The following is a 16,592-nucleotide window of genomic DNA, read 5'->3' as shown; positions in this document are numbered from 1 at the left end:
CCCGGGAAACATGGCAAAACCCCGTCTCTACAAAAAATACAAAAGGAAAAAGAAAAAAAAATGGCGGAAACAAAACTCCTCTTATTCAAGGATGATATGTTTCTGTATATTGAAGACGGAAAACGACCTAGAAGTAAACTTTGGAATTCACAAGCATATTTCACAAGGCCGCTGGATAGAAAACCAATATGTAAGAATTATGTCTCCACCGGGCGCGGTTCCTCATGCCTGTAATCCCAGCACTTTGGGAGGCCAAGGCAGGTGAATCATGAGGTCAGGAGTTCAAGAGCACCCCGGCCAAGATGGCGAAAGCCCATCTCTAGTAAAAACACAAAACTTAGCCAGGCGTGCCGGTGGGTGCCTATAATCCCAGCTACTCGGGAGGCTAAGGCAGACAATTGCTTGAATCCGGGAGGCAGGGTTGCAGCGAGCAGAGATCGCGCCACTGCACTCCAGCCTGGGTGACAGAGCAAGACTCCGTCTCAAAAGAGAACAAAGAAAGAAAGAAAAAAAAAAGAACGATGTCCTACATACCAGCTCAGAGAGTTACAATACACGATTTCAAAGAATGATACATATTTCACAGCATCAAAAAGCTAGAAATAAAATTCACAAAAGATGCGCAAGACTTCTTTGCAGAAGGCTGTAAAGCTTTACTGGGAGAATTTTAATGAACAAATTTCCAACATAGGAGCAGCCTGCATCATTTCAACGTGTCTTCTTTTAACACTGTGATTGCTTTTCACCTGTAACAGAAACACAACAATTGGGAACATGACTTAGCAACAGATTATTCAGATGACCCTAAAGGCATACAAAGCACACTACAGTTTGGGTTTTATTAAATGGACTAAAAACAGAACCCTATGGGTGATCCCGTGTCTTACACGCAATTGAACCTCTGCATAAACTTTGAGCGTAGACCTGCAGAATTTAAAAGTAATTTCCTCCCTGAACATCAAGCGCTTCCTTTCAAGTCACAAGCACTTACAATTAACAGTCAGCAATTTGGAAAACACATGTGTAAAGCATACTTCAGTTGATTACTCAGGAAGTACTAGAGTCATGGTCTTTCAACTTTAAATCTTATCAATTCATGTCTCTAAAGCTGAAACTTACATGTAACATTTGATATGATTAGAGATGACTATATCGTATGTGTGTCTACAGTCTTATTAGAAATAGTGGCTCATGAAGACTGACAGTGGGGCAGGGAGCATGCATAGCACAGGCATCTTACTCACACCCATGCTGAGCATCACTGACCTACATGCCACAGATGATAGGAACTAAACGGTCTCTCGCCATTTGATATTTATTTCAGTCACTCAAGGTTTCCGTGGGGAAAGATTTAAGAAGCAATTGTACCATTTGACCCAGCCATCCCATTACTGGGTATATACCCAAAGGACTATAAATCATGCTGCTATAAAGACACATGCACACGTATGTTTAGTGCGGCATTATTCACGATAGCAAAGACTTGGAACCAACCCAAATGTCCAACAACGATAGACTGGATTAAGAAAATGTGGCACATATACACCATGGAATACTATGCAGCCCTAAAAAATGATGAGTTCCTGTCCTTTGTAGGGACATGGATGAAACTGGAAATCATCATTCTCAGTAAACTATCGCAAGAACAAAAAACCAAACACCGCATATTCTCACTCATAGGTGGGAACTGAACAATGAGATCACATGGACAGAGGAAGGGGAATATCACACTCTGGGGACTGTTGTGGGGTGGGGGGAGGGGGGAGGGATAGCACTGGGAGATGTACCTAATGCTAGATGATGAGATAGTGGGTGCAGGCACCAGCATGGCACGTGTATACATATGTAACTAACCTGCACAATGTGCACATGTACCCTAAAACTTAAAGTATAATAATAAATAAATAAATAACAGAAAAAAAAAGAAGCAATTGTTCATTAAAAGCCAGAGAAACCCTGCCCGGGCAACACAGTGAGACCTCATCTCTACAAAAATGAAAACAAAAAAATGTAGTCAGGCACGGTGGCTTGTGCATGTAGTTCCAGCCACTCAGGAGGCTGAGGTGGGAGGACGGCTTTAGCCTGGGAGCCAGAGGTTGCAGTGAGCTGAAATTGCATCACTGCACTCCAGCCTGGGTGACACACTGAGACTCTGTCGCAAACAAACAAACCAAGAAGAGGGAGAATTCACAATTTCACAAGATCTTACACTACGTATTCAGCTCTCCACACGGAAAACCTAGGATGAAGCAGAGTGCCCGCTCACTTTCTTACTGATAATGAAATCTCAATTCAGAGATTTTTCAGATGACTCAGGCCAGGGTTTCATGATTTGTGATTAACAAATCATGAGCAGATGATCTCTGTGTCCCATGCATTCTATGCAACAGGATCAGAGTATGAAAGAACCGGAATGGAAAATGGTTTTAAAATCTCTGACTTAAACTCACTATTTTCATAAGAACCAAAGATAGGTTTAGAAGTGAAAGGACTCACTCAGAATCTCGCCAAGGCTGTAAGAGCTGGTATTAGAACCCGCATGAGTGCTTCAGCATTTTTCACACCAAGTGATGGGTGTTACAAACGTATTATGTATTGATTAAAAGCAGACCTTTACAAAAGCATCTGAAAATTGTGAGCTACTGTTTTAAGGATTTATACTCAAAACTTTTAATTCAACATAGCTTTGACTCAGTTTGTTTCTGTATCTGACAGTCTATCAGTCGGGTGCTGGGGCCTGAACTACATTTCAAATAACCTTCATATAAGAACTCTCTTACTAAAGAGGCAGTATTGTTACCTGTGTTATTAAAAATATAATGCTTGGTCGCGTATGGTGGCTCTCGCATGTAATCCCGGCAATTTCAAAGGTTAAGTTAAGTGGATCACCTGAGGTCAGGAGTTCGGGAACAACCTGTGCAACATAATGAAACCCTGTCTCTACTAAAAATACAAAAATTAGCTGGGCACAGTGGTGTATGTTCATAAGCCCAGCTCTGCAAGAGGCTCATACAGGAGAATCACTTGAACCCAGAAGGCGGAATTTCCAGTGAGCCGAGATGCCACCACTGCACTCCAGCCTGGTGGACAGAGCAAGACTCCATCTCAAAAATGTAATAATAATTATAATACGATACTGTGGAAACAGACACCCTACAATTTTCATGCCTAATGGATTGCCTACCTTCTTCAGGCGTTTTCACCTCCTCTGGATTTGGCAGGCCCATCTCCTGGCCATCAGGACCATCTCCACACTCACACCCAGTCTTTGGGTGAACCTGTTCCTGACTATCAGCTTCAGGCTTCGGCCCTTAAAAATAAAAATTACATATCAATTTAAGCAGTAAAACATGAAATATGAATAAGAAAATAATATTCATGCTCTTGGTGTTATTATATAAAAGCTTTAGCTAGTATAATAATATGTTGATAAGAATCCCAGGAACATTATTTCATGAGTCTGTTAGCAGAAAACAGGAAAACAAGGTGTTCCAAATATTACCCTCTTCCTTTCCAGAGACCGCCCTCAGACAACTCTGCTGCCTCCTTTGCACTTTGTTATTCTACCTCTGATTGTCCTTCTCATATTAAATGACTCAAGGCTGAAATCCTGTCTCTCACAGCACTTACACTCCTAGCACTTAGACTCTTATATGGCATGACTAGCCAGCAATAAATGCTGAGTTTAAAAAAGGTCTTTAAAAAAGACAGGAAAAAGCCCAAACTGCAGAACATTCTGGAAACCAACTGGTCTATCCTCTTCAAAAATGTCTGTATCATGAATGACAAAGACAAATTAAGGAAACATTCCAGATTAAAGGAAACTAAAAACACCTGAAAAGCACATGCAAGATGTGATCCTGAACTGGACTCTGGATCAGAAAAAGGAATTCTATCAACAAAATTATCTGCGTTGGGCGTGGGGTCTCACTTCTGCGGGATAATTAAGGAATCAGAGAGACCAAGGGGTTGAGGAGGAATTATTTAATTGTTTAGGTGCACCGACCCAGTCGGATTACATCCAAAGGACTGAGCCCCAAACAAAGAGTGAAGCTACCTTTTAAGCATTTCGTGGGGCGGGTGAGATCTGTGCAGGGGGAAGCGTATTACAGAAGCGACAAACAAAGACAGTTATTCAATTAAAACATGCATTACATCATTTCTTACTTTTCAAGGAACAACATGTTTTGCGACTTGAGATTATCTGTCTAGTGACCTTACTGCTGCACAGCTAGAGAAACAGTCTTCACAATGCCTGGGAAAGGGGGAGATAAGGCTCACTAGCCACAGAAGGAAAAACAGGCAGTTAATTTTAAAGGACTCCAGCTCTTTCTCTTCCTCAGGGGGAGTTGGGTTTTCTTACAAACAGCTGAGTTTTTGCTTACACATTCTTTAATTTCTTCTAATTCCTGTTTCATTTCCCCCCTTTGGTGCTTTTCATAACAAAGGTGTTCATAGCAAGCACCATTATTTGCCACCTCTTCGCGGAGCTGGGCTTCTTCTTCTTCTACTGGCAGCAGCTGATGTTTGGTTAATGCCATTAACTGTGAGGTAGTGTGTCGGGTTACTATTGCCTTTATAGTTGACTGAATACTCCTAATAAGCAGGGGTAAAATAAAAGGGAGGATGAGGCAGATGCCAAGAGTAAACAAAAACCCACCAATGAGAGTTTTGAATCCTCCAAAGGTTGAGAACCATCCTCCAAACAACAAATCCAAGGACCATCCGGACCAAGTCTGAACTGGAACATGGGCCAACTTGCGCATTCTAGCTGTGATTTCCATGACAGCTCAGCCATTATCATCGATTTCTAGGCAACAGTTGGTTAAATTAAATTTTCCACATACGCCTCCTTCTGAGGCTAAGAGGTAATCTAAAGCCAATCTATTTTGATGTATAGCATTTCTCATTTGTGTTGCTTGTATTGCCAATAAATCTAGTGCCCTTGACGCTTCATTGGTTATAATTTCAAGGACTGCCTGCAACCTTATGACGCAGTTGAGCATATAGATTGAGGTGCGATATCCCCATGACCCATCCTGTGCCCAGGTAGTTGGCCCATAATATTTAGTGATTGTTTCATGAGGCCATTCATTATCCTTCCAGTCTCCTATGTCTACATCCTTTTTGACATTTGTGTCTATTTTTGTGATTATGCTTCTTCTAGTTCTTCTTTTATTTTCCTCATAAACTGGATACCCTAAGAGTTCCCTTTGCTTTAGAGGAATTAGAAAGAAGGATGGCTTGATTGTTCCTAACACACACACCCCTGTCCATTTAGCCAGCAGTTGCCAATATGCCTATGTGCCACAGATCCAATATAGGCCAGAGGGTGCTTTCCAAGCATTTGGAGCCTCTAGAGATGCCAAGAGTGGCTTAGAGTAGAGAATCGAGAGAAAGGGTTTGGATCTGGTATGTAGGAGTCATTCTGGGCATTTCTCCATAGAGTTTTGTTTTCAGTCTTATCATAATACTGTTGCCCTAGGCAGGTTGTTTCTCCTACTCTCTCTGTGAAAGCCTTTCCCCAACGGGCAATACAGTATTTTCCAATTATGGAGGTTTTTAACAACCAAACACTGGCTGAGGCTGTTGGTTCACTGGCAGGGTTAGGCAAAGTGAAGTTATCTTGTGGCATTAATTCCTTTGCCTCCCATGGCCACTGGTCCCCCATATTATTTCCTCCACATACATAGCATGAGGAAATTCCTAAGCTGCCAGCTATGTTTGCAGCTGCTTGGGCAAATAAGTTTTTGGTTGGTGGGGGAAGCTCACGCACTGACTGATCAAAATGCTTATAGAATGACTTACAGACCCGAAATTGCGGGGTTGGACGCATTTGAGTCCTTCTAGTCTTTTTGACAATTAGTAGTGGAACTCCAAGGCCTGCTCCCTGTCTGTTTACCTGTAATAGTGCTGTCTGTCCTGTAGACGAGAAAGGTAGCTCTGGCTTTAAGATAGTAAAATTTAAAGGATTGCATGTCCTTGTCTTACAATTTGGTTTGGTTGACATACTCCTTAGCAGAGCAGTCCTTCCTGAATATAAGTGTTGGAGCTGTGTTAGTGTAGACCACTGAACGTTACAGTCAGGGCATCTGATTTGTGGTTCTCCATACAGATGTTTAGGGCTGGTCCTGCCAAGCCTCTCTTGTGTTAAACCATTGCAGACTGTTTCTGGTTGTATGTGTAGGTTCTTAAATTGATTCCTGTACATTTATAGTAGGTATGGTACAGTAGAATTTTAACTATGGTATTTTTTAACCAGGTAGTGTGTACACAATGTGGGCATCCTTCTCAAGATTTCTCCCCTTTTAGTATAGGCAGAAATGGTAACAACATCAGTGTACATAATAGAAACATGCTTACACTACACATGGGCATGGCAAACCTTCTTCTGAGCATAGACATTTGCAGCATTTGCAGTAATAACAACAGAACAATCAGTATTGACAGAATTATAACTAGGCTTATAATTGTATTTACATTTAATTATCCGGAGATGGTCCTCTTAGCTTCGGCCGTGCATAGACTAGTCAGCTTCCAGGATGTGACTAGAGCAGAGCTTGTAGGATCCTCAAGCTTCAGCCGTATGTAGACTGACCAGCCTCTGGTGTGGTCAGAGCAGGGCAGTCGTCCTTCTTACCGGTGGTTGGGTTTTGCCGTAGGAGCATTCGGGTGGGACAATCTGGGTCTTGTTGGCTAATCCACTGGTCATCGTCGGGAGTCACTGCTGCCACTGGTTTCAGGCGGCTATGGTGAATCCAAGGTGTGACACCTGCAACTTTAACAGCAGTGGAAGTAGACATGATCACAATATGGGGCCCATCCCATAAGGGCCCCAAGGTTGTTGGATTCCACCTTTTAACCCAGACAGAGTCCCCTGGCTTATGTGGATGCACTGGGTCTGTTAGACTTATAGGTATCCTTTCCCTTACCCAGCTTTGCACCTCCTACATTCCCACTCCTAAAGCCTGCATCTGTCTCCTAAGGGTTAACTCTCCTAACTCCTTTAAATCCCCTCTAATTTGATTAATAATTGGGGGTGGCCTTCCGAACAATATTTCATAGGGCGAATACACAGTTTGTTTTGTAGGTGTACACCTGACCTGGAGGAGGACCATGGGCAAGACCTGATCCCATCGTAAGTGAGTTTCCTGGCTAAACTTTTTTAGTAGCTGTTTGAGTGTCCGGTTCATCCGTTCCACCTTCCCTGAACTCTGTGGTGAGTAGGCTGTGTGCAGTTTCCATTTGATCTTTAAAAGTTGAGTCAGCTGTTGTACTACTTCTGCCACAAATGCAGGACCACTGTCTGATCCTAGGGTTAAAGGCAACCCAAATCTTGGTATGATGTCTTTTAGTAGCACCTTTGTCACCTCTTGTGCCTTTTCAGTTCTGGTGGGGAAGGCCTCAGCCTACCCTGAGAAGGTGTAAACAAACACTAGCATATACCAGTAACCTCCTGCTAGAGGTAACTCAGTGAAGTCTACAAGCAGGTTCTCACAAGGAACAGTTCCTGCTTCCTGAATTCCGGGAGGTCGAGTAGGTCCTTCTTTTGGATTATTCCGAGCACAGGATAGACATTGTTCAAAAACAGCACGGGTGATGGCAGAGAGCCGTGGCACATAGAAATGCCGACCTATCAAAGTTTCTAGTCGTCCTTCCAATGTGTGTTCCTTGATGGATCTGCTTCACAAACCTTGGGGCTTTTGTTTCTGGGACAGCTAGCCTCCCGTCAGAGAACAGCCACCATCCATTTTTAATATATTTTCCTGTTTCCTGACCAAACCAAGCTTTTTCCCTTGAAGAGTAATTGGTTACCTCCAATAAAGGGGGCTCTATAAGGAGAGGCATTGCTAGAGTTCTTTCTTCAGGTAAAGCCTTTCTCATTGCTGCCTGCCTAGCCTCTTTGTCTGCCTTTCTGTTGCTCTGCACCTCATAGCTCTTCCCGATTTGGTGTCCTTTGCAGTGAATAACAGCCACCTTCTCTGGAGCCCATATGGCTTCTAATAATTGCAAAATTTCCTCTTTATTTTTTATTTCTTTTCCTTCAGTAGCCAATAGTCCTCTCTCTTTGTGTATTGCCCCATGGGCATGCAGGGTTGCAAAAGCATATCTTGAATCATTATATATGTTTACTTTCTTCCCCTTGGCCAATAACAGTGCTCTGGTTAATGCTATTAATTCAGCCTTCTGAGCAGAAGTCCCAGAAGGTAAGGCTTGAGCCTCAACCACCGAGTATTGGGTCACTACTGCATACCCTGCATATCACACCTCATCTGTTATGAAACTGCTACTATCAGTGAAGTATTCAACATCTGGGCTCTCCAAGGCGGTATCTCTGAGATCTTCCCGGCTCGTTCACTGTATTTATGCAACAGTGGGGAAGGTCCTGCCAGCAGTGAGGCAACCCACCATCATTCCAATTGGGGTCCTCCACAGGCCGTATTTACAGTTTCCAGTGTTATCTGGGGATTTTCACACAGAAGCCCTTGATACTTTAGCATTCTAGAGTTGGACAGCCAACGATGTCCTCTTTGCTCCATTAAGGTGACTACAGCGTGTGGCACCCAGACTATTGTCTTCTGACCTAGGGCTAGCTTGTTGGCATCTTCTATAAGGATTGCAGTAGCTGCCAGAGCCCTGAGGCAGTGGGGCCAACCTAAGGCCACCAAGTCCAGTCGCTTGGATAAGTATGCTACCGGCCAATGTCAAGAGCCCAACAACTGAGTGAAGACTCCAGCTGCCATTCCCTTCCGTTCATCCACATACCAAAAGAAGGGCTTTTTACATCTGGCAACCCTAGCGCCAGGGCTTGGATGAGAGCTTCCTTTATATCTTTGAAGGCCTTTTGCTGTTCCTTTTCCTATACGAGGGGCTCTCTTTCTTTTCCTTTGGTAGCCTCATATAAGGGCCTTGCTGTAAGGGAGAAGTTTGGAATCCAGATTCGGCAGAATCCCACTGCACCCAGAAATTTCTTGACCTGCTGCCTTGAAACTGGGGTGGGCAATGCACATACAGCCTCCTTGCATGCACTTCCAAGCCTGCGCTGGCCTTGGGATACCATGAATCCTAGATATCCAACCTCCCGAAAACAGACTTTTGCCTTGTCCCTGGACACTTTGTAAACTGGCCTGTATTCACCATTTAGCTTGCGCACAGGCAGCAGAGGAGTATTCCAGAAGGACTTGCATTTCACTATAATCCTATGTTCATACAGCCAATTTAAATGTTTTGTTATGCCATCAGTTGCCTCTCTGGGTAGGGATATTGACGGACTCGTACCAGGGCAGCATGAGGGTTAAGCTCTACTACCACCAGGGGTCTGTTTGCAGCAAGTCCAGGGGGGTTGTCCTCAGCCTATACACCTGGTTCCTTGAAAAGCATTCCCCACTTATTGTGTAGGTCCGGCTCCGGTAGCCTTCTGGCACACAGTTCACAGAGCCGCCATTCCTCAGCCTTTGTGACAGTTAGAGTCAATACCATTGCCTTAGACTTTCCAAACTCCAGTGTCATATTCCCTTTAGGTGTAAAGGAAATTTGTGCCTGCAGTTTCTGGAGTAAGTCTCTTCCTAACAAGGGCACTCGACAATTTGGCATATATAGAAACTCATGCTGCACTTCTTGTCCCCTAATAATACATCTCCTGGATTTGCAAAAGGGTCTCTTTTCTTTGGCCCCTGTACCCCCTACGATAGTAGCACAGTTCTTTGTGGGGGGGGCTAATTGGGTGGGTTACCACAGAGAAATCAGCACCAATATCGACCAAAAAAATCCATTGATCGGCCCCCTACTTCCATAGAGACCATAGGCTCCCGGGGCCTAAAAGGATGGAGCCCGGTCTGTCTCAGTCTGCTAAATTCTCGGCCCCCCGCTAAGCCGATCAGATCAGGATCTGCCTTGGAAGCACCACAACTAGCAACTGAACGCCGCTCTTGGGTGTTAGACCATTGACCATTCTCCTTATTCTTTTGACATTTATCCTTCTAGTGTCCTTTCCTTTTGCACCGTGCACATTAATCTCTCTCTAGCCTCGGCCGGCTTTCAAACTCCTGTCCAGACTAGCCTTTTCCATGACTGCGTTCACACCCGCGTCCATGTCTCCTTGCAAAGAGCCAGCTTCTCTTCCTGTAAGGGCTGCTGCTAGTAAATTAGCCTTTCTTAAGCCTCCGATCAGCTTTCTTCTTTGCCTCCTGATCTCAGTTAATGTACACCTTGGTAGCCACTTTAATAAGCTGAGTAGCATTCACACCTACAGAGCTTCTAACTTCTGCAATTTATGCCTAATATCTCCTTGGCCCTGACTTACAAATGTTGTATTCACCATGCACTGATTTTCAGCAGCCTTGGGGTTAAACGGAGTGTACACCCAAAATGCCTCACAAAGTCTTTCTTAAAACTGGCTGGTGCTTTTATCTGCACCCTGGAGCACCTCTGAGATTTTTTATATTGGTTGTCTTTTTCTTTTACTATCCTTTAGCTTTTGCAGAAGTGTTTCTCGGCACCTTCGTAGGTGTTGAAGCCAGACTGCATCATCTGGGTCCTAATGGGGGTCCTTTTGTCCTCGTAAGAGGCGTAAGCATAACTTCGGCATGGCCAGACCTGAGACGGCCTACCTGACTTTTCTAGCTTTTCACTTTAACTTCCTGGAGCTCTGATTTCTCCTCCTCCTGTGAGACTGGGAGCCTGTATCTCTTTGAACTTAACTCCTTAGGAGCAGTTAGCCTTAGTAAAGGGGGGTAGATTGGAATGTAGGGAGGAGGGGTCTCTATTCCCTCCTGTGGTTCTTGCAAAACCAGTTTTCTCCTTCCTCAGACTTTTCTTTTGTTTCCATAGCTGCCAGGGCAGCTGATTTTTACTTTCACTTTTGGCTTTTACTTTTCACTTTTTACTTTTGGAGTTACAAGCCTCTGTGACTTTCCCTTTAACTCTGTAGCCGTCAGAGCAGCTGGTTTCTCTTGGCGTGAGCTGCGAGCATTCTACAATAAACTGCTAGGCAGGGCTGCATTCATTTAGTCATCAATGTAAAGACTAGGTCTGAATGCCCTGGCTGTCCTCTGACCCTAGTCACCACCTTAAAACACATGGCCAATTTCTCTGTAGTGCCTTCGGCCCGCCATCCGACACTAAAAGAGGGCTATTCTAATTCACAGTATGTCCTTAACTTTTGAGCATCCAGTTTCATCCCATAATCACCTCTAAATCCTTTTTTAAATTTTTTCATCATGCACTCCAAAGGAGTTGGTTTCAACTCTTTTCCTCCCATTTCCTCCCTTGTAGCGCACTTTCACTCTCACTTTCACTCTCGTGTCCACTAGACTGGGTCCTATTACAGGAGTTTCAGAGGCTGCTTAGCCAGGAACGTGCCTTCCCCTCTCACAGCCTGCTGTGGCCGTGGAGCTGGTCCTATCAGCTGTACACAACGTCCTAGGTCTGATTTCCCCTGCACTTGCCTCAAAGCACACAGCCCACGCTAAGGGATCTGTGCTTCCCCACGTCACTCCCCGCATTGGCCTCTCCCGAGACCGTCTCTTTCACACACTTTCACACATGTCCCCTGCCCCAGGACTCCTCATCGGACGAAACGGGCCTCTCCCGTGTCCTGGGTGAGCCTAGTTAGGCTCCCACATTCACACACCTACACACCACTCCTACCCCAGGACTCCTCATCAGACGAAACGAGCCTCTCTCATGTCCTGGGTAGGTCCACACACACACCCACACACTTCCAGTTGGGCTGGCAAGCCACTCTTGCACCCTGCCAGCAAGCTCTTCCTTGCTGCACTTGCCACTCTATTGGCCCATTTTCTCCACCACTGAGCCACTTTCACTTTATTAGAGGGACATGAGGTTCATCCAAATTGGCAGGCCACTCCTGCTGCCCCCAGCCACTCTGGGTTGGATTAGTGGTCGGTCCCCGGGAGGTGATCAAGCTCCCCTTCATCCCTATGGGATGGGCTTTCCTGCCTTGGGCCCTTTCTCCTTACTGTGGTTCCTGAAGTGCTGGTATCATGCTGCAGCGCCGTCTCCAGTTCCATTGTGCAGCCAGCTAGGCCACTGGGATGCGGGGAGAGCCAGTCTCCATCCAGGTGAAGCTCCCCTACGGCACGCCTTGGATACCAGGTCTCCCCTGGCCCTGGGGCTCTAGTCCCACAGGCAAAGGAGACAGTAAATCTGCCATCTCCAATCCCTGTCTGGGTCACCAGAAATGCTGCAGGATAATTAAGGAATCAGAGAGACCGAGGGGTTGAGGAGGAATTATTTAATTATTTAGATGCACCGACCTAGTCAGATTAACATCCAAAGGACTGAGCCCCAAACAAAGAGTCAAGCTATCTTTTAAGCGTTTCGTGGGGCAGGGGGAGATCTGTTCAGGGGAAGCATATTACAGAAGTGGGAAACAAATACAGTTACTCAATTGAAACATGCATTACATTATTTCTTACTTTTCAAGGAACAACATGTTTTACCACTTGAGATTATCTGTCTAGTGACCTTGCAGCTGCACAACTAGCGAAACAGGGTCTTCACAATGCCTCGGAAAGGGAGAGATAAGACTCACTAGCCACAGAAGGAAAAACAGGCAGTTAATTTTAAAGGACTCCAGCTCTTTCTCTTCCTCAGGGGAAATTGGGTTTTCTTACATACAACTGAGTTTTTGCTTACACATTCTTTAATTTCTTTTAATTCCTGTTCCATCACACCTGTAATCCAAACATTTTGGGATGCCAAGATGGGCAGATCAGGTGAGGTCAGAAGTTCAAGACCAGCCTGGACAACAGGGCGAACCCTATCTCTACTAAAAATACAAACAAACAAAAAAAAAGAAACATTACTCAGGCACGGTGGCCAGGCCCTGTAGTCCCAGCTACATGGTAGGCTGAGGCATGAGAATCCCTTCAACCTGGGAGGTGTAGGTTGCAGTGAGCCAAGATTGCACTACTGCACTCCAACCTGGGCAACAGAGAGAGACTCCGTCTCAACAAAGGAAAAAAAAAACAGGAAAAAAGAAATTGTCTGGAGAACTGGCGAAATTTGAGTATACACTGTGTAATAAATGACTGCATTTTCTCATTGTTAAATTTCCTGATTTTGATTTTTCTGCAGTGATGATCCAAGGAATTACTTTTTCTTTGTTCTGATGATGTACACACCCTCAAGTACTTGGTGTAAAAGGTCATAACACCTGAAAATTTATCGAAACAATTCAGCATTAATAACAGTAAACATATATCTGTATGTGTGTGTGTGTGAGTGTGTGGGAAGCAGGGTAAGAGAGGGAGGGAAGAGATATGAAACCTATGAAGCGAAAGCTATTAACAATTGGTGAATCTAGGTGAAAAGTAGAGGAGTTCATTGTACTATTCTTGCAAATTTTCCATAATGTTATGCCTTGAAAATAGATACAGTAAAAATTTAAAAGAATATATGACAATTACACTGAACTTTAGGAAGACAGGAGGTTTTTTTTAATTATGGCAAAAATTACACATATTCTAAAATTTACCATCTTAACTATTTTTAAGTGGTACAGTTCACTAAGGAGTTATGTTTGCAACATTACCAGCAACTAGGCACAAACTTTGCATCTGTGTTTTCCTATACCATGAAACCTTTAGTTATCTGTTTGTTTGTTTGTTTATTTATTTATTTATTAGTGATAAGGTCTTGCTATGTTTCCCAGGCTGGGCTTCAACTCCAGCGCTCAAGCAATCCTCTCACCTCAGCCTCCCAAGTAGCTGGGACTATGCGTGCACAGCATTCAGCCCAGCTTGAGACCTTTCTCCTAAATGACAATCTAAGGATAAACCACAGGACATGTAGAATGCTTATATTCAGCCATAGAGTACCAAGAGCAGTGTGCATCAGCTAAGAAATCTGAAGTCTACCACATGGATAGGATTTCGGTTACAATTACAATGTCAATTTCTGAAGGATCGATTAGCTGAATGGATTTGAGGACTATGGAAAATCTTACAGTCATGACACCCATTACTTACTGAGGTAAATAGAAACTTCATTTTGTTCAAATAAAGTTATATTTAGGTCCAAAGGTCCTAAATGTAATATTCCATAAATGAACCCCGTGAAGAACAAAGCACCAAATATAACATTGTTTGTGAATCACAGAAAATATACTGTCCCGCACTGAGAATAAGGGAGTGGGAGGACAGCAATTAATGGGCGTTGTTGTCAGTCAGATTCTAGAAACTTTTAACAGTGCATCCCTGGAATAATCCATGACCTCAGTTACATAAATGTTTTGTTTGAAAATATTTTATCTAGGAGAAATTATTTCTATCTCAATGTTAATCTCAGGATAATTCCTTTTTTGCTTTTTCTAACCATAAAAGGATTTAATCACCTCCTAAAAGCCACTTAGAAAATCACTAAACCAGCTACCTGTATGGCAGTATCCTCATTTATCGAGCTTTTATCAAATGTACCATATAAAAATATCAATCAAAGGAAACAGTGGCTGACATTCAGTGACTCGGTTTTTGGAGCTGCTCCTGCTCCTCTGAACTGGGTCTATTCTTGGGTCAGTACTAAGCTACCTTACAGTAAAGCCTTTGAGTTTTAAGCATTTTCAGCAAAATCATTTCCGTTTTTACAGCAACATAGATGGTAGGAAGACACAAACCTTGGAACAAAATACAAATTTTGTATTCACCAGTCAAGAGCTCTTGGATAAAACACAATCCCAGCGCCTCCATTCTCTCATTCATAAAGATGAGAACTTTTATCATAGTGAGGGATTTGCCTAAGCTAAGCTGCAAACTACATAGCCTCCTCGCTTTTCCAGTCAATTTCAGGCATTCTTTCCGTTGTTTTCTTTCCTCCTGTTCCTGCTATGTAACAATGCATAACACACACACACACATGCACGCGCACACACACACACACATGCACACCAGCAGACATTCTTCTTCCCTTTCCCTCACCTTGACCTGCAGATGCTCCCTCATCCTCTTCCTCCTGAGCAGCTGCAGGATCCTGACTTTGAGTTGCTGGTTCCCCTTCTTCAGGTTTTGGTGGTTCCACTTCTTCTTCACTGAACTGCTCGGGCTGGGGAATATGTGTGGGTGTGCAAATAAAAAAAGTTTTGTTACTAATACATGATTTTATATATATATATGCACAGAATACATAGCTATTTCTGATCATAACTAAGCCTAAAGACATTTCTCCAACTCTATTTTCTATGCCCAATAAGGTTACTCGACCCACAGGAAGGTTACTATGAGAAAAGTGACGCACGAGGACTTTGGAAGCTATTATACTCAGTGTTGGAATAGATGTGTACAATCTGTCATCAGCAAACAAAGCCTGAGAAAGAAGTCATGGGCAAAAGCTGAAGAACACTAGAGGAAAAAAAATCCTCCAGAATCAACGTTTCCTTCATGAGATGCCATCATCATTTTTTATGAGCAGGAAAGACCTTTATCAGCATTTCCACACTAATGCAACAACGCTATCACAAAAATTAATTTCTGCTAATAGAAAACAACGAATTAACGTTTAAGCACTCACCAGCATAGGCCCAATCATTTCAGGAGGCTGTACATAGCGTCTTGGTCTAGACCGATAGGTCGATCTTCCTCGCCAACTCACATTTCACACTGAAAACAGACAACCGCGATTGGGAGCATGCCCTCGAAAGGGCTGCTATATTCCATCACCTCCATGGATAAATGTTAACTTGTCGTTTTAATTTTGAAAATACTTTCAAAATAAGTCCCAGAGTTAAGCATATGTGTGTACCTTTTCTGAGTGCCTACAAAGCCACTTATGCTGGCCAAGCTGGCAGAGCAATCATCTTAAGGCGTGTGACAAAACGCAGAGGACATTTTTTTTCTAAATTTCTTTTGGTCCCGCAGTCTCCCTGTGTTGCTCAGGCTGGAGTGCAGCGGCGCGATCACAGCTCACTGCAGCCTCGACCTCCTGCTCAAGGGATCCTCCCACCTCAGCGTCCCGTCCCGAGTAACTGGGACTACAGGCGCAGGCCATGGCGCCCCGCTGACAGAGGTCATTTCTGATGAGGTTTAGTTTCACAAGTGGACTCCACATGAAAACATTAGTGAATCATAATTCTCGTGATTGCTACTTTGGGCACACTCCCACTTACTAGAGCCATTCACTTCTCTCAAATCAAGTTTGATTGGACCGCACAGCCTCTCCCAGTCCTTCCCACTGTTGCCAGACCTTCCATGGCGGAGTTGAGATCTTGCGATGCTTCTCACTCGGGGCTCCCCACTCCACAAAGCTCGGGGGCACTCACCAGCCCGCAGTCTTCCCAGGTGCCAGGTCCCTTCTTTACCGCCCTCCTCGCACCTGTCCGGGACCTCATTCAGGGATCTCCCCTGTATCGGGTATTCCTGGCACCTCCAGACTTCCATCCCTCTGACAGCACACCCAGCAATCGCCCCTTCTTCACCTGAGCCCCTGACCGCCTCCCCTCCATGGCCCACCTTCCTCCTTGTCCTGGCCCCTTCACGACCACAAAGCAGATGGTGGCCTCACAGCCTCTGAGAGAAGGAGGACGACCTCAAGGCCCTTCTCTTTCAGAGGCCAGGAGCCCCTTCCCTTTCAGAAGC

The 16,592-nt window shown here is 44.3% G+C and overlaps 1 protein-coding gene and 1 long non-coding RNA gene across 2 annotated transcripts; both read right to left on the bottom strand.

The window, feature by feature from the left end:
• Positions 1–541: 541 nt before the first annotated feature.
• LOC101132076 (G antigen 10) lies at positions 542–15,727 on the bottom strand. The gene is made up of 4 exons (XM_055375766.2): positions 15,529–15,727; positions 14,940–15,063; positions 3,185–3,310; positions 542–746 (listed from the first exon to the last, which is right to left on the bottom strand). The coding sequence occupies exons 1-4, from the start codon at positions 15,544–15,546 to the stop codon at positions 724–726; spliced, it is 291 nt and encodes a 96-aa protein (XP_055231741.1). The 5' UTR covers positions 15,547–15,727; the 3' UTR covers positions 542–723.
• Positions 4,565–12,706, bottom strand: LOC134757934 (uncharacterized). The gene is made up of 3 exons (XR_010132588.1): positions 11,982–12,706; positions 6,481–6,778; positions 4,565–4,810 (listed from the first exon to the last, which is right to left on the bottom strand). It is a non-coding gene; the product is annotated as an uncharacterized lncRNA (long non-coding RNA).
• Positions 15,728–16,592: the final 865 nt, after the last annotated feature.

This window comes from Gorilla gorilla, chromosome X, assembly GCF_029281585.2.
Source record: "Gorilla gorilla gorilla isolate KB3781 chromosome X, NHGRI_mGorGor1-v2.1_pri, whole genome shotgun sequence".
In the NCBI taxonomy this organism is placed as follows: domain Eukaryota; kingdom Metazoa; phylum Chordata; class Mammalia; order Primates; family Hominidae; genus Gorilla; species Gorilla gorilla.
Note: the sequence above shows the minus strand (reverse complement) of the source record. Positions and strands in the feature narration are given on the sequence as shown.

Excerpts from the sequence above, each read along its gene's own strand:
- LOC101132076 (XM_055375766.2), bottom strand. Across the intron at positions 3,311-14,939 it reads GGGAGCATCTGCAGGTCAAG|GGCCGAAGCCTGAAGCTGAT; the intron begins GTGAGGGAAAGG and ends TTTATTTTTAAG. Across the intron at positions 747-3,184 it reads GGTGAAAACGCCTGAAGAAG|GTGAAAAGCAATCACAGTGT; the intron begins GTAGGCAATCCA and ends TTTCTGTTACAG.